This window comes from Sturnira hondurensis, unplaced genomic scaffold (genome assembly GCF_014824575.4).
Source record: "Sturnira hondurensis isolate 20B ecotype Veracruz unplaced genomic scaffold, ASM1482457v3 Scaffold0025370, whole genome shotgun sequence".
Classification (NCBI taxonomy): domain Eukaryota; kingdom Metazoa; phylum Chordata; class Mammalia; order Chiroptera; family Phyllostomidae; genus Sturnira; species Sturnira hondurensis.
Genome location: NW_028098001.1, coordinates 15,690,370 through 15,711,109, shown reverse-complemented (window position 1 = coordinate 15,711,109; position 20,740 = coordinate 15,690,370). Strand labels below are relative to the sequence as shown.

Below are 20,740 nucleotides of genomic sequence, written 5' to 3'. Positions count from 1 at the left end.
ATCACTGTAGAAATGCCAAATAATCTATCAGGACTTGTAAGTGTTCCACAAATTATTCTAGTACCATTTGGTGAGTACTAGACAATGTCCATTTCCATCTCTGCCTTACCCCAGCTGCTTCTTCATCAGCTCCATAGTTAGTGTTGTCTACAATAGGTTCTTTCTCTCTAATCCATGCTTCTGCTTCATGCAGGTCAGCCAGGTACTGCTGGAACTGGACATTGGCCTCAAGATCATTTTGCCGCCTAGCAGCTCGAGCCCGTAGAGACTGCATATTCTCATTCAAGCTATTTACCCTAGAGGCCACATCTTCTGCAGCAAAGTGTCCTATGGAGTAGTTACAAAAAAGATAATTGTTACTCTGATTACCATTCACTACAATTCAATTCTTTTGGTAACCTTGGGGAGAGAAAAGGAGGCATGAGGATGATGCTTATACTCAGTGTGACATTTTACCTAAATTTCTGGAAATCAGAATGATGGGTGCTAATGAGGGACAGGCATATATGGGTGGTAGTGTAAGTGTGTCTGGGTGGTGGTTAATTGATGGCATGTTCTGTAATACAGACTTAAAAACAAAATACCTACATAAAAGTGCTTCTCAAAGTTTCAAAAACATATTCTCTGGACTAAATAGAACATTCAACAGGTTTCCATTTCTGTCCATGAAGAACTTATTACTATATAAATTACTCTCTACCTAAACAATTAGAAAACAGGACAGGAAATTGTAAAATGCAGTAATTTTCAGAAATTAGGCAGAAGATGATGAATCCCAAGAGAAGGGAAAGAAGTGAGGTGTGTCCTATTATTGCTACAGTTTATATCTGGGGCAGTTTTCAGGTTGTAGTGCTAGGAGGGTTAACCCCAAAAGACCTAGCAATCACACTGAATTGAGGAGACAAAAATCAGATTTGGGGGAAGGCAAGGCAGGTAGAGCTTGTGGAATTGAGTACTGAAAAGAAAGGTATTACACAAAGATGGAGCTTCACATATATGCAAAGATATGCAAAGAACACTATACTGATTACTTAAAAATTTTAATCCCAAGATCATTTATAATTTTTAAATATTACTAGGGATCACTTTAAGGTTTTCTTAAATGGTGATATCTGTATGCATAGTTAACATATCAGAAATTGAAACAGCAAAATTTTAAATGCATACACAAATATTTAAAAGGTGTCCAATACACAGCCCAAGGACTGCATGCACTCCTGGAGGGTTATGAATGCAGCCCAAAACAAAATCATAAATTTACTTAAAACATCATGAGATGTTTTTGCTTTTGTAAGTGTTTGTCTATTTAATGTACAGCACAAGACAACTCTTCTTCCAGTGTGGCCCAGAGATGCCAAAAGTTTGGGCAGCCCTGCTAAGAGAAATAGCCTTATCACATATCATGTAGACCTTGGAAAACTTCACTGTACACTTATGAAAGAGTGAGTGTTAAAAAGTATAGGAGATCATTCTGCATGGTGTGGGCCCAGCTTCCACTGAGAAAGGCCAGTGGAAAGCCAGGTCCAATGAACAGGACCCACGCCCATGGATAGATTCTCCCATGTGGAATCAGGCCTGCATTGTACCTAGGCTGCTTTGAGACTTGCTTTCTTGCTAAAATTCCCTGACCTTGAAGTGAGGCTGTAGATACTTACTGTAACTTCCTAAAGTCTGTGCTAAACCTCCCCAGTATGGAGTGTAACGGGTTTAACCACTTTTGCCCTTGGCCTGCAACATCCTTCTCTTTAAAGTAATTAGCATCATTCTTTCCTCTGTGTTCTGTAAAAGGTAACAACCTAAAGCAAATGGTGCATAGTAAATGAGGACCCCCCTCAATGTAATGTACCTGAAAAAGTAAAAAAAAAAAAAGCCTGTCAAGGCAAGGTTTGGCATGCTCTCCTCTTGAGAGAGTGGCCATGTCATCCCTTTTCTTTCACAGGACTTGGTAGTCTGTGTGAATTTGTCTCGTATCTCATCTACAATGCTGCAGACACTGCTCGTCAGTGTCTGTGTCAAAAAAGCAAATGTCTTTGCATCATTATGAAAACCACAAAACAAAAGTTAGAAAATCACCACCTTAGAATAAATTCACATGCACATGTACACACACACCACAGAACTGTAACTAATAAAAAACATAGGACATGCAGATGGCCAACAGACATATGAAAAGATGCTCAATGTTACTAATCATCAGATAAGTGCAAATTAAAATCATAAGAGGTAGCATATTATACTTGCCAGAACAGCTATCATCAATAAATCAACAAACAGCAAGTGCTGGTGAGGATATAGAAAAAGGGGAACTCTTTTGCACTGTTGGCGGGAATGCAGACTGATGTAGCCACTGTGGAAAGCAATGTGGAGATACCTCAGAAAATGAAAATGGATATCCTGTTTGACCCAGCAATCCCACTTATGGGAATATATCTGAAGGAACCCCAAACACTAATTCAAAAGAATGTGAGCACTTCCATGTTCATTGTAGTGCTATTACAATCGCCAAGATATGGAAGTAGCCCAAGTGCCCATCAATAGATGAGTGGATAAAACAACTATGGGACGTTTACACAATGGAATACTACTTAACTGTAAAAAAGAAGAAAATTTTATCCTTTGTGACAGTATGGATGGGCTTTGAGAACATTATGCTAAGTAAAATAAGCCAGTCAGAGAAAGACAAATGCCATATGATTTCACTCATATGTGGAATCTAATGAACAAACTATACTAACAAGGAGAATGGGGTCAGACTCATAGATGGAGAGGAAAAAGACAGCTAAAGGGGAAGGAGGTTATAGGTTGGAGGGATTGAGCAAGAAGAAAAAAGGGCTCATGGACATGGACAACAATGTGGTGATTGCTGCAGGGAGGGGGTTATAAGAAGACTAACAGATAATATAAAAATACAATAAAGATTAAATTTTATTTTTAAATACTTTATTTATTTAGTTTTAGAGAGAGGAGACAGGAGGGAGAAAGAGAGGAATAGAAACATCAATGTGTGAGAGAAATGTCAATCGTTTGCCTCTCGCATACCTTCAACTTGGGTCTTGGCTCTCAACCCAGGAATGTGCCCTGACTGGGAATTGAACCGGTGAACTTTCAGTGCACAGGCCAATCTACTGAGCCACACTAGCACTAGCCAGGCCTAAAGATTACATTTTTTAAAAAACATAGCATTCTATCATGTACATACACCACAGTTTTTTGATCCACTCATTTACTGGTGGGCACTTAGGATGCTTCCAGCACATGACTATTGTAAATTATGCTGCTATGAACTTTGGAGTACATAGGTTCTTTTGAATTGTTGTTTCGGGATTCCTAGGGTATAGTCCAACCAATGGAATTACAGGGTCAAAAGAGAGTTTCATATTTAGTTTTCTAAGAATATTCCATAGTGTTTTCCACAGTGACTGCACCAGTCTTCATTGGAGGAGCTCCTACCCTTTGTGTCTGCTTGGATGGATCTGAGGAACATTATGCTAAATGAAATAAGTCAGACAGTGAAAGACAAATACCATATAATCTCATCTATAACTGGAACAAACTGACAGTAACCAGAGGGGAGGTGGGAAGGGATATTGGGTGGATTAGAAGGAAGGGTTGTCAAGGAACATGTATACAGGACACATGGACAAAGCCAAATGGGGGGTAGGATTGAGGGTGGGAGCTACGGATGGCTGGGTTGGAAGGGAGTGGTGGTGGAAAAAAGAAGACAACTGTACTTGAACAATAAATTTTTTTTTAATTTCAAAAAAAAGCAAAAAGAAGTAAATAAACGTATTTGTTTTCTCTGATACTTTTTAAGCACTTTATTGTTTTTTTATTGTTGTTCAAGTACAGTTGTCTCCATTTCCTCCCCTACACCCCCCTGCCCCACCGACCTGCTCACCCATCCCCACCTCTCACCCTTGATCTTATACCCCTTTGGTTTTGTCCATGTGTCCTTTATACATATTTCTTGAAGACACTTCTCCTTTCTTTACGTCATTATCCCCCTCTTCCTCCCTTCTGGTTACTGTCAGTTTGTTCTTCATTTCAATGTGTAATAAATACACAGTTGTCCTGGCTGGTGTGGATCAGTGGACTGAGTGCTGGCCTGTGAACCAAAGGGTTGCCTGTTCAATTCCCACTCAGGGCACATGCCTGGATTGCAGGCCAGGTTCTCAGTACAGGGGAGGCAACCACACACTGATGTTTTTCTCCCTCTTTCTCCCCTCTTCCCTTCTCTCTAAAAATAAATAAATAAGGTCTTTAAAAAGTACACAGTTAATCTAAAGAAAACAGAAACTAATGAACAACAGTGACAACAAAACACCCAAAATGTTAGATTTATATTTACCTGTATTGATACTCACTTTAAATGTGTGTGGTTTAAATGCTACAAATAAAAGGGAAAGATTACCAGATTGCATAAATTAAAAGCAAAGTCTGAGTTTATGCTATCTACAACAAATCTTCTTTATTTGTTTGTTATCCTTACACAGGGGCCATGATAATCTCTGTATTGTTCCAATTCTAGTGTATGAGTTGCTGAAGCAAGCATAATAAGAAATCTTTTTTTAATGTAAAAAAATTATAATGAAAGAAAAGGATGGAGAAATACATATTATTCAAATGTGAGTCAAAGACAGAGTGACTATGTTAATATTGTAATAAGTAGTCTTTAGAATACTACCAGAGCTATATCATAATGTTAAAGATCTAAATTCATCAATAAGATGAGCCTGAATATATATGTAGCAAGAGGGCTTCAAAACACATGAAATTAAAAGAACTAAAAAGGGGCATAGACAATAGTATGATGATTGTGGGTGAGGGGTGATTGGAGGTAGAAGGGTGTATGGGGATAAATTATAGTGTAAAGTACAATAAAAATGAACTACTAAAATATAAAGTGAAAAATAAAAGATATGAAGAGAGAAATAGATAAAATCCGTAATTACACCTGGAGATTTCAAAAGAAGAAATAACATGAATCACTATACTGAAGTAGACATCCAAAATAAATATTTTTAGGCTTGAGTAACTCAACTGAGATCTGAACTTTTGTTTAGCAATCTGAATTTTAAATTATACTTTTGATAGCTGGATACTGGCTGGCATCAACAGAGGTAAAAATCCCAATGAAATCTGCATTGGTTATACCACACCTGGTATATGATATTTTGTTCTGAACAATATTTAACCAGTAAGGGTTTCTGAATATGAGAGAACAATAAGAGGAAAGATATCAGGAGTATTAAACCACAAAAAAAGTAAAGAATCAGTGTTATTTACCATAAACATTAAAAGACATTGGAAACCTCAGATATATCTTCACAGATTTGGAAATTCCGATATGGGAAAAGGACTTGATTTGTTTTATGTAGTTTTGCAATTTAAACTCTGAATTTTAGAAGTTCTACAGAAAATCACATTGACTACTATGGTAATATATTCTATTTTAATATTTTTAACTTTATATAAAAATAGAAATGACTCAGGAGGTAAGGAGTTTCCTGTTATTGGAATCTACAAACATTGTGTCTGTCAGAAATGCCCAAGGGGAATTCCAGCATTGGATGGTAACGTAGATCAGATATCTTTAAATTCTCTTAAAATGCTAGAATTGAGTAAACTTTCTTCCAATAAGTTTGGCATATGGATAATTGCTCAACTCAATCTGAATCATACATACCTTCCTTTACCATTTTGTTTCCCCTCTCGGTTATCAGGTGAATGCGTGGCTCATGGTTTGCAATGTCAGCCTGGATGACTCGATGCCTATTCAGAAGATTCTTTGAGGCAATCAGGTCCTTGCCTACAGATGAAAAATAATTTCAATGTCTTGTATTCTAGTTTATGGAATAAGAAGAGGTTATTCTACTCCTTCTTAACATTCAGACTGACAAGTTCTTTTCTTTGACATACTAATCATTGAGTGAATTTCCTGAAATGTATACCATTTTTCTGAGTTTACTCTGCTCAGCTCTGTTATTTTCCATGCATCTTTGTACTAGGAAAAATTCAATTCCTTATCTTACAAAAGATGATAAATAAAGTACTGTTCTCTTCTGAAGACAGGTAGAAAGGCAAGTAACTTTCCAGCTTAAATTTCTAATATTATGCAACCAATTTTCTTTCAGAATACTCTTGAGGAAAAATCAGGATCTTCCACTGCTAATTTCTTTGGGTGTCAAGAAGTTACTAAATCCTCTAAATTTAGAGTTCTTCACCATGAAAGTGCCACAATGTTTTGAATTTTTGTTTGAAAGGGTTAGAAATAACTTATAAAAGGTGCCTCATAATTGCTTAACATTAATAAGCATAAAGCAAATATTATGTATTGTTAGTTTTCTCCATCTTTTTAGGTCCCCAGTGCACTCTTCTTGTCCCCATCTATAATTCACCTATCTTACTTCCAAAACGTCTTCCCTATACTTCACAGAAAATGTCTCTCCATAAAGTTTCTATGTCCATCCACCATTCAAAGAGATCTTTTCTCTTCCAGAAAGTTTTACTCTACTAAGCCCTTCATTGTCACCATTGTCTGAACCCTTTTAGCTGTTATCAATACATTCATATAAATTTGCATTATATTTATGTGCACTTTTTTCTATTTTAATGCAAATGTCCTGGTATTGACAATGGTAAACTGAAAGCTTCCAAAGAAAAGAAAAACATGTGTACCTTATCTGTTACTTTACCTCCTTTATACTTATAACATCTCGTATAGTTATAAAAGAGATCCCCCAACATTATAAACAAAAACTCTTGTTACCTCAAAGACTAACCATGGTCCCTCAATCAAGGACCTTGGCAATAACATAAGTTAGAGAAAGTAGCCAAGATCAGAGCACTCTAGCTTTTCCCAAAGGCCTGAAATTCATAGTAGTGTTCAAGTCTGGTTTTGGAGGTAATCGTTTAAGTACATTTTTTTTTTAAATTCTCATGGAAGATTGAAAAGATCAAACTTTGTTCCACCAATGCTCTATCTCAGATCTTTCAATTTGCAAAACTTGGAGTTCTCCTTAGTGTTCAACTTGCTCAGTGTGTACTAACCAAGGAAAGTAGAAGCTGCTGAAGGTTCAGTCTCTTGGATCCAGGCCTCCTCATCCTCTGTGTCTCTGCAAATCTGCTGTAGGTGAAGAAGGTCAATGAGCTTCTTTTTCCGGGTAGCCAGTGGTTCCTTCAGAGCCTCAAACCTGGACACCAGGTATTCCTGTCTTGCTCGTATGCTCCCAACATCAGGATGATCTGTTTCTTCAAAATATGTCACCAGGTCTGTGATGGTGTCTACCTGTTCCTAAGGAAGAAATTGAATGGGTGTCAATAAATCACATTATTTAGTAGAAAGAAATGACAGTTTGGTGTAGGGAGGGCATGGAGAATCAGCTCCTGTATGTACTATATTAGGGATTCAAATCAGTAAAATTAAATGGAAGGGGTTACTATATTGAGAATCATTTAATCAATCTAAGAGTTATTAATGGGAAAGTAGTTTTCAAACCATATTTCAGAAAGAAAACAATATTTGTAGAGTGTGCCAAAGAAATCAGAGATATCAGAACTACAGAACCTTAATTGTTGTGACCCTAGGGAAAATGGCAGGGAGCATTTTCAATCTCAGTTAACCTTTCATCCTTTTCTTCTCCTTTTAAAGTGAACTACAATTGTAGTAGTTCACTTTAACACTACTGAGGCTTTGGTTTGTTGCATAACAGGAATGCCTATGAGATGAAATGTGATGTCACAAAACAAATGTCAAAGAAATTCAAAGGCACTGCCTTGGTCAATACCTAGTTGTGTGAATTGGAATAAATCACAGTTGCCATTTGGGCCATTATATAATAAAGAAGAAATACAGAAATAGGGTTTCAAAACTCTTTCTGGAAATAAAATGTTAATTGTTTTTCTTTATGCTAAAATAGACCAAAAAGATACATTACATCTTCTTAGTGAGGTCTGCAGAAGCAAGTATGTAGGATTTTTATTTGTCTGCTTGTTTCATCATTTTGTTGGAGTAAGGGAAAGCAGTAAACAAAAGTTCTTTCGACAGATAGGTGGACAGTAGGCATTGGTTTCACTTATTCTATTTTGATATTCAATTCTGAATCTATACATATTTTGATATATTTTTTCTCAACTTGGAAGAAAACATTAACCATCAATAGCTTCTCAAAGTATATACTCACTTCTCCACAAAAAATAAAAGTCTCTATAAATAATTAAGATTAATATCTCTCACTAGCCAACTGTTCTCATCTCTTAGGGCACTTTAACTTTGGAAAACATAGTGGTGTAATAGAGTGATTTTGAAACATCATAATTATCATAATCATTATGGATTGATGCATTATTTGAAAACCTCTAATGTAGTCCAAAATACCCCAAAGAAGATAAAAGTCTTTATATAGATTTTGTTTTTCTACCTCAGTCTTTTACTTTACTCCAAACTCCATTAAGTCATTTTTAGAGCTGTATAAATGAGGTTTTTGCTCTGTATTCTGTAGATTATTCTGTCTGTCCCATTTCACCCAAAGTGACCAAAAAATCAGATATCATGAAAGTGTAATCTTTCTAGCAAGAAAGATTAGTGAGACCTAGGAAACAGCACAATTATTTTTAAACATATGCTAATATTCATAGGGTTGAGAAATTGAGTCAACTTGAAGTAGACTTCCACTGAGGTTTCAAAAAATCATATTTAGTATCTATAGAAACTTACTTGATAAATTTATTTAATATAATAGTATGGTGGAAACATGCCAGGGGTGAAACCCAAACTAAGAGCCTAGACATTTCTATCACAGACTTGTCCCTGGTGTCAATTTGTGAAGTTGCTTCACTTGTACAGGTTTCAAATTTCTGAACAAATCAACAAAATATAGTAGTATTAAAGATATGTTCAAGTTTTGCATCACAGAATGCTCAAACAAGAAGAGGCAATTTTATCCAAACCTTTATTTTATAGGAGAAATAAAGGTTTGAAAAGGTAAAAGACACACCAAAGATCACAAAACTAGCAATTGACAGACTATATATAAAACCCATATTTCTGAATTGAGTGTGCAGTATTATATTAAGAAAAGTCAATAAAGTATTATATCAGCCACGGGGTCCTGATGAGAGACACTAGGTAATCTTCATTTAGTTTACCTCTTTCTCTTAATAATAATTACTTACTATGAGTTTCCTCAGAGCATATATAACTGCTTTGGCCTACATCTGGTCAAAGAGCTAGCAACAAACCTGACGAGTAGTCACACCAGATTCCAAGAGGTTGTGCTTCCTGAGTAGATTCTGTACATCAGCCAGGCCTTTTCCATAATCCTCAGAGGTAGCCTGACACTCCACCTCCTCAAGCCAGTGCTTAAGGTCTTCTGCATTATTTTCAAATTGCAGCTGCTTGTTAGCTTCATACAACTGGGTCCCTGGGAGAAGACATTAAGTATAAGACAGGTACCATGCCTACTTCTTATTTCTTTTTCTATTTTTAATTTTTATTTATTTTAAAAACATTTTTATTGCTGCTCAAGTGCAATTTTCTGCCTTTTCTCCCCAACCCTCCAAGCACTGCAGCCTTCCCCACTTTCTTTCCCTGTTTTCACCCGCTTTGTAATTGTTCATGTATTTTTCAATGTATTCTTTTTTTAATTTTAATTGTTGTTCAAGTACAGTTTTCTGCCTTTTACCCCTATCCAAGCCCATCCTCCCAACCGTCCCCATCCCCCTCTCATTTCCACCCCTTTTTGGTATTGTCCATGTCTTCTTTATGTGTGTTCCTGCAAATCTTCCCCCCTTTTCCCCTAAAATTCCCTCCCCTCTCCCCTCTGTTCTCTATTTCCCCTGAAACAGAGAACAGAATAGAGAACAGAATAGCCTGTTCTCTATTTCAGTGTCTTTGGTTATATTTTGTTTGTTTGTTTGTTTGTTTTGTTTATTAGGTTTCTGTTAAAGGTGAGCTCATATGGTATTTGTCTTTCACTGCCTGGCTTATTTCACTTAGCATAATGCTTTCCCGTTCCATTGATGCTCTTGCAAAGGGTAAGAGCTCCTTCTTTCTTTCTGCTGCACAAAATTCCATGGTGTAAATGTACCATAGTTTCTTGATCCATTCATTTACTGATGGACATCTAGGTTGCTTCCAACATTTGGCTATTGTAAATTGTGCTGCTATGAACATTGGGGTGCATAGGTTCTTTTGGACTGGTGTTTCAGGGTTCTTAGGATATAATTCTAGCAGTGGAATTGCTGGGTCAAAAGGCAGATCCATTTTTAGTTTTCTTAGAAAATTCCATACTGTTTTCCATAGTGGTTGTACCAGTCTTCAATCTCACCAACAACGCCCTAGGGTTCTCTTTTCTCCACAACCTCTCCAACACTTGTTTGTTGGTTTGTTTATGATGGCCATTCTGACTGGTGTGAAGTGCTATCTCACTGTGGTTTTAATTTGCATTTATCTGATAGCTACAGATACTGATCATCTTTTCACTTGTCTCTGGGTCCTCTGTATGTCCTCCTTGAAGAAGCACCATGACTACTTCTAATTACAACATATATATCTTCCATAAACTTGAAAAACTTAGTATTTTGATAATCCAGTGGAAAAATGTTTAGCTATCATATGTAGTCATACAAGAAGCCAACTTAAATTTGTACAGCTTGGTGGTATTTGTTTTTAATAAAGTAGTGTTCTCAAAAGAAACTAACAAAAAATCCAGTAAGTTCATTCCCAGTGAGGTACAGTGCTGTTGTCTTCGATTTTAAACAGCCTGGGTATTTTCACATGACATTTCTTGCTTTATATTTAGACCTCCTTTTCAAAGGGATTCAAATCCAAACACTGCACTTTCCAAGATAAGTATAAAACTTAAGATTAGTTCAGTTTAGAATATCGAGTTCTTTTTACAGATGTCTTTTTCAGAACTTAGTTAGCCCCTTCTTAGTTCTTGTTCTTCATCACAAACCATGCCCCCAAATTTTCTCTTCCAAAAATTTCTTGATTATGTACACTGTTCCAAAACTTGTTCTATGATATTATAGGAATGATTTACAATATTTCTGTGTAGCAATTACTATATCACTTGATGGTGGTGAATAGATGAAACTTCTTATTGGTATAGTCAAGTTAATTTTTTTCCTAAACCAAAAATCAGAATGTCATCAAACAAAATCAATATGCTATACCTATTCTATAATGAGGGCAAAGTCATATCCATAGAGGATGTTTAGAACAGGGAAAATATTAATAAGAGAACCTCATCACGTGTGTTAATTATTATTATTGATTAATTGCCCACTGGAAGAGGTGAGTTTATATGTTAGTAAAAACATTCTAGCCGTATGGAAAAAAATTTAAAAGCTTACAGCACAGCCTGAGCACTTCAAAGGAGAAAAAAAGTCAACATAAAAATAAAATATTGTGGGAATATCACATTGTGGTACCAACAATCTTCTTTTAATGTTTAATTTACCTGGGTCATTCTATCTCATCATGTTTATAGAACCAAAATATGTAAAACTTAATGTAAGGACACTAGTTTTAGGTTCATAGAGAATATAGAATTTGTGGTTGTTGTATATTTATTCAAAAATAATATAAAAAGTTAAAGGAAAAAACAGGTAGTTTCAGTAAAAAAATACTACATGTATAAAGAAAACCTAAAATTGTGTAAATATATACTGTTATAAATTTAGGTTGAATTTTGAAAACATCTTGACCAATGGAAGAACACACAGGGAAGCAAATAAGCAGCATCTTCTCTCATAGAGGTAACCAGGTAAATTGAAGTTGATAAATGTGAAATTGGTTAGATTTCAGAATCTAAAAACTAGCCTTTTAACAAAACCTCTGCTTCTAACCTTTCTGTGCTGTAGCCTCCAACAGTTCTTTCCAGAGGCTGGCAACTTCACTCACACGAGCAGCCACACTGTCCGAGGCATAGTGACCACCCTCAATCATCTCCTGACCAGTTTTTTTGAGGTTATTGAGTAGAATCTCATTAGCTGCCAGTTCTTCTTCAAAGACTTGCTGCTTTTGAACCCGGCTCTTCAAGTTTTGTGTATCCTAAGACAAGATGAAAAAGAAAAAAGATAGAAGAGGAAACCATTACTTGAAGAATGAGAGGAAAACATTTTAAAGACAGCAGTTATTTCTTACTGCATACTAAGAAAAAGATAAAAGACAGAACTGTCCTTCTCTAAGTATAGAAACAGAGAATACTTACCAAACTCACAAGACCAATTCTTTCTTTTTTTATTGTTGTTCAAGTACAATAGGTCATGCCCATGGGTTACATGTATAAGTTCTAAGACAGTTGTCTCCAACTTGCCTCCACACCACCCCACCCCACCCATCCCCAACTCCCACCCTTGATTCTGCCCCTCTTTGCCTTTATCACGTGTTCTTTATACATGTTCTTTGACAATACTACCCATTCCCACTCCCCACCACTATTCCTTCCACCCTCCCCTCTGGTTACTGGCAGTTTATTCTTTTTTTCAGAGTCTCTGGCTATATTTTGCTTGCTTGTTTTGTTGATTAGGTTCCACTTATACGTGAGATAATATAGTATTTGTATTTCATTGCACGAATTATTTCACTTACATAATGTTCTCCAGTTCCATCTATGCTGTTGGGAAGGGTAGGAAGCTCATTTTTCATTCTGCTCTGTAGTTATCCACTGTGTAAATATACCATAGTTTTTTGATCCACTCATTTACTGTTGGGCACTTAGGTTGCTTTCGGCACTTGACTATTGTAAATTGTACTGCTATAAACACTGGGGTGCAGAGGTACAGTATTATTAAGGTGTAATCCAAGCAGTGGAATTGGAGGCTCACAATGCAGCTCCATTCTTAGTTTCCTGAGAAAATTCCATACTGTTTTCTTTCTTAAAGTATATTTTATTGGTTATGCTATTACAGTTTCTCCATTTTTTTCTCCCCTTACCCCTCTCTGCCCTACACACCCAAGGCCTCCAGCGTCTCCCCCAATAGGTCATGCCCATGGGTTACATGTATAAGTTCTTTGGCTTCTCTGTTTCCTATATCATTCTTAACCTTTCCCCATCTGTTTATACCTACCATTTAAGCTTCTTACTGCCCATACCTTTCATTCTACCATTCTTTCCATGCTCCTTCCCACTGAAAACCCTCCACATGTTTTTCATTTTTCTGGTCTGTTTCTGCTCTAGTTCTGTTTAGCTTTTGTATTTATATTCACTTGTTGATAGTTATGAATTTGTTGTCATTTTACTGTTCACAGTTTTGATCTTCTACTTTTATATAAGTCCCTTTAACATTTGATATAAGGGCTTGGTAATGATGAATTCCTTTAACTTCACATTATATGGGAAGCACTTTATCTGCCCCCCCCCATTCTAAATGATAGCTTTGCTGGAGAGAGTAATCTTGAATGTAGGTCCTTGCCTTTCATGAGTTTGAATACTTCTTTCCAGCACTTTCTTGCCTGCAAGGTTTCTTTTGAGAAATCAGTTGATAGTCTTATAGGCACTCTTTGTAAGACTTTCCTCCAGCACTTTCCTCTTGCTGCTTTTAAGATTCTCTCCTTGTCTTTAATCTTGGGTGATGTAATTATGCTGTGCCTTGGTGTGTTTCTCCTTGGGTCCAATGTCTTTGGGACTCTCTGGGCAACCTGGACTTTCTGGAAATCTATTTCCTTTGCCAAATTGATGAAGATTTCCTTCGTTATTTATTTTAATATGTCTTCAACTTCTTTTTTTAAACTTATTTAATTCTTATTCAAGAAGTTTTTGTTTTACATTCCCTGCCTTGCCCCCTCCAGTGATCCCCAACTCCTTCCCATTTCTGCCCCTCACCTTAATTATTGTCCATGTGTCCTTTATACTTCTTCATGTGAGTCCCTCCCCTTTTCCCCTATGATTCTCTCCCCTCTCCTCTCTGGACCCTGTCAGCCTGTTCCGTATTTGAGTGTCATTGGTCATATTTTGCTTGCTTGTTTCTTTTGTTGTTTAGATTCCTGTTAAAGGTGAGATAACAGGGTATTTGTCTTTCACCGCCTGGCGTATTTCGCTCAGCATAATGCTCTCCAGTTTCATCCATGGTGTTGCAACAGGTAGGAGCTCCTTCTTCTTTTCTGCAGCATAGAATTCCATTCTGTAAATGCACCATGGCTTTTTGATCCAGTCATTTATCGATGGGCATCTAGGTTGCTTCCAACTCTTGGCTATTGTAAATTGTGCTGCTATGAACATCGGGGTGCTTAGGTTCTTTTGGATTGGTGTTTCAGGGTTCATAGGACATACCCCTAATAGTGGAATTGCTGGGTCAAAAGGCATGTTCATTTTTAGTTTTCTTACAAAGTTCCATACTGTTTTCCATAGTGGTTGTACCAGTCTTTAATCCCATGAACAGTGAACTAGGGTCCCCTTTTCCCCACAACCTCTCCAGCACTTGTGGTTGGTTTCTTTGTTTATGATAGCCATTCTGACTGGTGTAAAGTGGTGTCTCATTGTGGTTTTAATTTGCGTCTCTCTGATAGCTAGCGATATTGAGCTTCTCTTCATGTGTCTCTGGATCCTCTGTATGTCCTCCTTGGAGAAATGCCAGTTCAAGTACTTTGCCCATTTTTTAATTGGGTTGTTCGTCTTCTTTGAGTGGAGTCAAGTGACTTCTTCGTACATTTTGGAGGTTAAACCGTTGTCTGAGGTATCATTGGCAAATATGATTTCCTAACTGTTGCTTCCCTTTTTATCTTGATACTATTTTCCTTAGCCATGCAGAAGCTTTTAATTTTGATGAGATCCCATTTGTTTATTCATTCCTTTATGCCCCTTGCTCTATGGGACGTATCAATAAAAATATTTGCTGCATGGAATATCTGAGATTTTCCTGCCAATGCTCTCCTCTAGGGCTTTAATGGTTTCATGGCTTATATTTTAGTCTTTTATCCACCTTGAATTTATTTCGGTGTATGGTGTAAGTTGGTGCTCGACTTTGATTTTTTTCCATGTAGCTGTCCAGTTCTCCCAACACCATTTGTTGAAAAGGCTATCTTTACCCCATTTTATGTTACTGCCCCCTTTTTCGAATATTAATTGACTATAGAGATTTGGGTTTATTTCTGGGCTCTCTGTTCTATTCCATTGGTCTATGTGCCTGTTTTTGTGCCAGTACCAGGCTGTTTTGATTACAGTGGCCTTGTAATACAGTTTGATATCAGCTATTGTGATCCCTCCTACTTTGTTCTTTTTTCTCAAAGTTGCGGCTGCTATTCGGGATTTTTTATGGTTCCATATAAATTTTTGAAGTGTTTGTTCTATGTCTGTGAAATATTCCATTGGAACGTTGATAGGTGTTGCATTGAATCTGTAAATTACTTTGGGTAGGATGGACATATTGATGATGTTAATTCTTCCAGTCCATGAATACTGTATATGTTTCCATTTGTTTGTGTCTTCCTTGATTTCTTTCTTCAGTGTTGTGTAGTTTTCTGCATACAAGTCTTTTACCTCCTTGGTTAGATTTATTCCCAGATATTTTATTTCTGTTTTTACTATATCGAACGGGAATTTTTTCCTGATTTCTGCTTCTTCTGTTTCATTGTTAGTATACAAAAATGCCCTTGATTTCTGAGCATTGACTTTGGATCCCACTGTTTTGCCAAATTGATTTAGTTCGAGCAGTTTTTTGGTAGATGCTATAGGATTTTCCATGTACACTATCATGTCATCTGAAAACAATACCAGTTTTGTTTCCTCCTTTCCAATTTGGATGCCTTTTATTTCCTTTTCTTGTCTGATCACTGTGGCTGGAACTTCTAATACCATATTGAAAAGAAGTGGTGAAATTGGGCAACGTTGTCTTCTTCATGATCTTAGTGGAAAATATTTTAGATTTTTCCCATTGAGTATGATGTTGGCTGTAGATCATTCATATATGGCCTTTATTATGTTGAGGAATGCTCTCTCTATTACCATTTTTCTGACTACCTTTACCCTAAATGGGTGTTGTACCTTATCAAAAGCTTTTCCGCATCTATTGATATGACCATGTGGTTTTTGTCTTTGCTTTTCTTTATGTGATGTATCACATTTACTGATTTATGAATATTGAACGATCCTTGCATCCCTGGGATGAATCCCACTTGGTCATGGTGTATGATCTTTTTGATGTATTGTTGGATGCCATTTGCCAATATTTTATTGAGGATTTTAGCATCTATGTTCATCAGCGATATTGCCCTGAAGTTTTCTTTCTTTGTTGTGTCTCTATCTGGCTTTGGAATCAGGATGATGCTGGCTTCATAAAAAGAGTTGAGGAGTTTTCCCTCCTTTTGGAATTTTTGGAATACTCTGTGAAGAATAGGAGTTAGCTCTTCATTAAAAGCTTTGTAGAATTCTCCTGTGAAAGCGTCTGATCCAGGCCTTTTGTGTGATGGGAGTTTTTTGATTCCTTCTTCAATTTCTTCTGCTCTTATTGGCCTGTTCAGGTTTTCTTCTTCTTTTCCTCGAGTTTTGGAAGATTATATTTTTCTAGAAATGTGTCCATTTCACCTAGATTTTCAAATTTCTTGGCATACAGTTCTGCTAATAATTCCTTACAATCACTTCTATTTCTGTGGTATCAGTTGTGATCTCTCTACTTTCATTTCTGATTGTGTTTATTTGGGTCTTCTCTCTTCTTTTCTTGATGAGCCTACTTAAAGGTTTGTCTATTTGGTGTATCTTTTCAAAAAACCAACTCCTAGATTCATTGATCCTTAGAATTGTGTTTTTAGTCTCTATGTCATTTAGTTCTGCTCTGATCTTCCTTATTTCCTTCCTTGTACTTGCTCTGGGCTGTCTTTGTTGTTGTTCCTCAAGTTCTTGAAGGTGTCGGGTTAGGTTGTTTGTTTGAAATGTTTCTATCATCTTTAGGTAAGCCTGTATTGCTATGAACTTCCCTCTCAGGACTGCTTTCACTGTGTCCCATAAGTTTTGGGTTGTTGTGAGTTCATTTTCATTAGTTTGCAAAAGCTTTTTGATTTTTTCCCTAATTTCAATCTTGACCCATTCTTTGTTTCATACCATACAATTCAGTCTACATGCTTTGGGGTGTTTTGGGTTTTTTCCTGTGGGATTGGTTTTCAATTTAAGTCCCTTGTGATCAGAGAAAATGCTTGGTATGATTTCTATTTTCCTGAAATTGTTGAGACTCCTTTTGTGTCCTATCATGTGGTCTATCTTTCAAAATATTCCATGGGCACTTGAAAAGAATGCGTATTTAGCTTCTTTGGGATGAAGGGGTCTATATATATCACTCAAGTCCATTTCATCTAGGCTGTTGTTTAGTGTAGCTATATTTTTGTTGATATTTTTTTTGGAAGATCTTTCGATTGTTGACAATGGGATGTTAAAGTCCCCTAGTATAATTGTGTTGCTGTTAATATCTTTCTTGAGGTTCTCTAGGATTTTCTTTATATATTTTGGGTGCCTCTACGTTGGGTGCATATATATTTATGATGTTAATGTCTTCTTGGTGGATTCTTCCTTTGAGTATTATGAAGTGACCTTCTGGGTCTCTCTTTATGGCCCTTTCTTTGAAGTCTATTTTGTCTGATATGAGAATTGCTACCCCGGCTTTTTTTTTCTTGTCCATTTGTTTGGAACATTTGTTTCCATCCTTTCACTTTTAGTCTGTGGTGGTCTTTTGACCTGAGGTGGGTCTCTTGTAGGCAGCATATATGTGGGTCATGCTTTCAAAACCATTCAGCTATTCTATGTCTTTTAATTGGTGCATTTAATCCATTTATGTTTAAGGTTATTATTGAAAGCTACTTATTCATTGCCATTTTTGTACCACAGTTCCTCTCTGTCTCTCTCTTTTCCTTCCTTTCCTTAAAGCAGCCCTTTTAGTAATTCTTTTAGAGCTGTTTTGGTGGAGGCGTATTCTTTTAGACTTCTTTTGTCTTGGAAGCTCTTTATTTGGCCTTCTGTCTTTATTGAGAGCCTCGCTGACTAAAGTAGCCTTGGTTGTAGGCCTCTATTTCTAATTACTTGGAATATTTCCTGCCATTCTCTTTTGCTTGGAGTGTTTCCGTTGAGAATTCAGTAGCAAACCTTATTGGGACCCCCTTTTATGTTACTTTCTTTTTTTCCCTTGCTGCCTTTAGGATTCTCTCTTTTTCTTGGAGTTTTGCCATTTTAATGATAATGTGTCTTGCAGTAGGCCTCTTTGGGTTCCACCTGCCTGGGACTCTCTGCAATTCCTGGGTTCATGTGACTTTCTCTCACCTCAACTTAGAAAAATTTTCCATTATTACTCTTTCAAGTAGGTTTTCTATCCCTTATTCTTCTTCTTCTCCTTCTGGTATTCCTATTATTCGGATATTATTACGTTTCATATTGTCTTGCATTTCTCTTAAACTCTCCTCATTGTTTCTGATTCTCTTTTTCATTACTTGGTCCGTCTGGGAGATTCTTTGCACCCTGTCTTCAAGCTCGCTTATATATGGTCTTCCACCTCATTGATCCTACTCTTCATACATTCTGTGTTCTTCAGTTCAGAAATTGTATTCTTCATTTCCTCTTGGCCTTTGCTCATGGTTTCTATTTCCTTTTTCATGTTGGTATAGTGTGCGGAGTGTTCATTGTAGCTCCCATTTAGTTTCTGGTAGCTTGTTGTAAGCTCTTTGAATTTCCTGATAACCAGTGCTTTGAATTCAATATCTGATAGTTGACTTGCCTCTATTTTGTCTAACGTTCTTTCTGAGACTTCCTCTTTTTTTTTTTTCATTTGGGGATTGTTTCTTTGTCTTCCCATTGTTTGTGATGCTCTTCTTGTTGACCTCAGCTTCTTAAATTGATCTGTTCTGGTTCCCACAGTTTATGGTGTTACCTTCTGTGGTAGGATACCTGTAAAATTCAGTGGCGCAGTCTCCTTTAGGTATCTTGGTGTTCTCTTCCACCTACTCCTCTTGTTGGTTTCCAGCTGGTCAACCCTTTTCTTCTGGTCTCACTAGCTGCAGCAGCCTGAGGGGCTGTTAATGTGGCCTTTCTTGCGCCTCGGTGAGCTCAACTGGTCTCGCCATTGCCCTCCCAAGATCCAGACTGGCGCCGCTCTCCCACGCCCCACTGAGTGGATTTTTCCCCAGGCTTTCCAGCCCTGGTCTGGTGTGGGGGTGCGCACTCACATCCAGGCCTTCCTGGTCTCCCAGGCTTGGGTGCGGACCTTTCCCTGTGCTGTGGCTGAACACAAAGGGCAACTCACAATTCTCCCAAGCCGACAGCCACAGCCTTACTCCTGGTGCTTCCCAGTCCGCGCTGGCTGAGTAAGGATGGAGCTGGTGACTGGCTCTCTTCCAGGGGCTCTTCCAGTAGCCCGAGACACCCCAAGGCTGTTTGAGAGCCAGTGCAGGTTCCACACCACAGGGAATGCATGGGTGACTTTCAATTACCCAAGCCTAGAGCCAAGCCTAGGCCCTGAGCTGCCAGGAAAGACCGGGCAACTCGCAGTTCCTCAAGCCGAGGGCCAGTGCAGGCCCCACGCAGCCGGGAAAGCACGGGCAACCCGCAGTTACCCAGGCCGACAAATTGACTCACTTCCAGAGGTCCTGCCAGCAGCCCGAGACTCCCGGAGACTGTTCAAGAGCAGGCACAGGCCCCGCGACACAGGGAATGCTCAGGCAACTCTCAGTTCTCCCAAGCCAGCAACCTGACTCCACTGGTTATCAGAGCTCTCTGGTTTGCTTCCCAATGCCCACTCCTCTCTCTGCCACTACTGGCAAACCAATCTCTCTTGGTGTTTACCAATCTGCACCCTGCCAGATAGGGGTGGTGTCAGCAACTAGTTCTCTCTCAGGGTTGTTGTTGCCCACCCTCAGCTCTCAGAGACCGGGGCAGCCGGCCAGGGCCCTGTCTTGGCCTCGTGGAGCACCTGCCGCTGCCTCTGCGCTGCTCCCTCGTACCTTGTTGATCTGCAGTTGTCTCCTCTCCTAAACCTCTGGTCATTCAGTGTCTGCTACACTCTCTGGAGTCCTGCATTCTTATATGCTGGGACCCTGTTGGGCATCCTCCGCAGATCAGCCCGGTCTTTCTCCGGTGTGTGGAGGGAAGCGAAATCCTTTGTCCTACTCCACCACCATCTTCCTGCTGTCCCTGTTTTCAACTTCTTGCTCTTGTTCTTCTCCTTATATTACCCCTATCATTTGAATGTTAGATTGTTTGAAGTTGTCCCATAGATTTCTAATTCTCTCATCATTTTTTCAAGTTCTTGTTTCTTAATTATGTTCTGGTTGGATGTTTATTTCTTCCTTTTGTTCTAAGTCATTGATTTGAGTTCTGGTTTCCTTTTCTTCACTGTTGATTCCATGTATATTTTGCTTTATTACACTTTGGGTAGCCTTCGTTTCTTCATTTTGTGACACAGCTCAATCAATTCAGTGAGCATCCTGATTACTAGTGTTTTCAAGTCTGCATCAGATAGGATGTCTATCTTTTTGCCACTTAGCACTTTTGGTGAAGTTTTGATTTGTTCTTTCATTTGGGCTATATTTCTTTCTCTTAGTGCACCTGCTCTGCTGCAAGGGGAGGGGTCTTATGTATTCTCCAGAGCATGGCAACCCTCTGTGCTGTGTATGGTGCTGTCTGTTGGGGAGGGGTCAGAAAGGGGTCTGCTCACTTACTCTGCTGTAGCCCCACTTTCCAAGGAAATCTCCTATGAGACTGATACTTTCTCTTATGTGGCAACCCCCACAGTATTTCTCCCATGTGGTAACCCCCTTTGA

The 20,740-nt window shown here is 38.1% G+C and overlaps 1 protein-coding gene and 1 non-coding gene across 3 annotated transcripts in view; both read right to left on the bottom strand.

Moving 5' to 3' along the window:
• SPTA1 (spectrin alpha, erythrocytic 1) overlaps nucleotides 1-20,740 on the bottom strand; it is a 199,218-nt gene that overhangs the window by 126,478 nt on the left and 52,000 nt on the right. For both annotated transcript variants that reach the window (XM_037039373.1, XM_037039374.1), the window contains exons 15-19: nucleotides 11,854-12,058; nucleotides 9,241-9,422; nucleotides 7,051-7,294; nucleotides 5,687-5,809; nucleotides 110-327 (exon numbers count right to left, since the gene is read on the bottom strand). In XM_037039373.1, the coding sequence (XP_036895268.1) occupies nucleotides 110-327; nucleotides 5,687-5,809; nucleotides 7,051-7,294; nucleotides 9,241-9,422; nucleotides 11,854-12,058 (972 nt within the window). The remainder of the gene's footprint in view (nucleotides 1-109; nucleotides 328-5,686; nucleotides 5,810-7,050; nucleotides 7,295-9,240; nucleotides 9,423-11,853; nucleotides 12,059-20,740) is intronic.
• LOC118982414 (U6 spliceosomal RNA) lies at nucleotides 4,449-4,550 on the bottom strand. Its single transcript, XR_005065540.1, has one exon. It is a non-coding gene; the product is annotated as a U6 spliceosomal RNA (small nuclear RNA).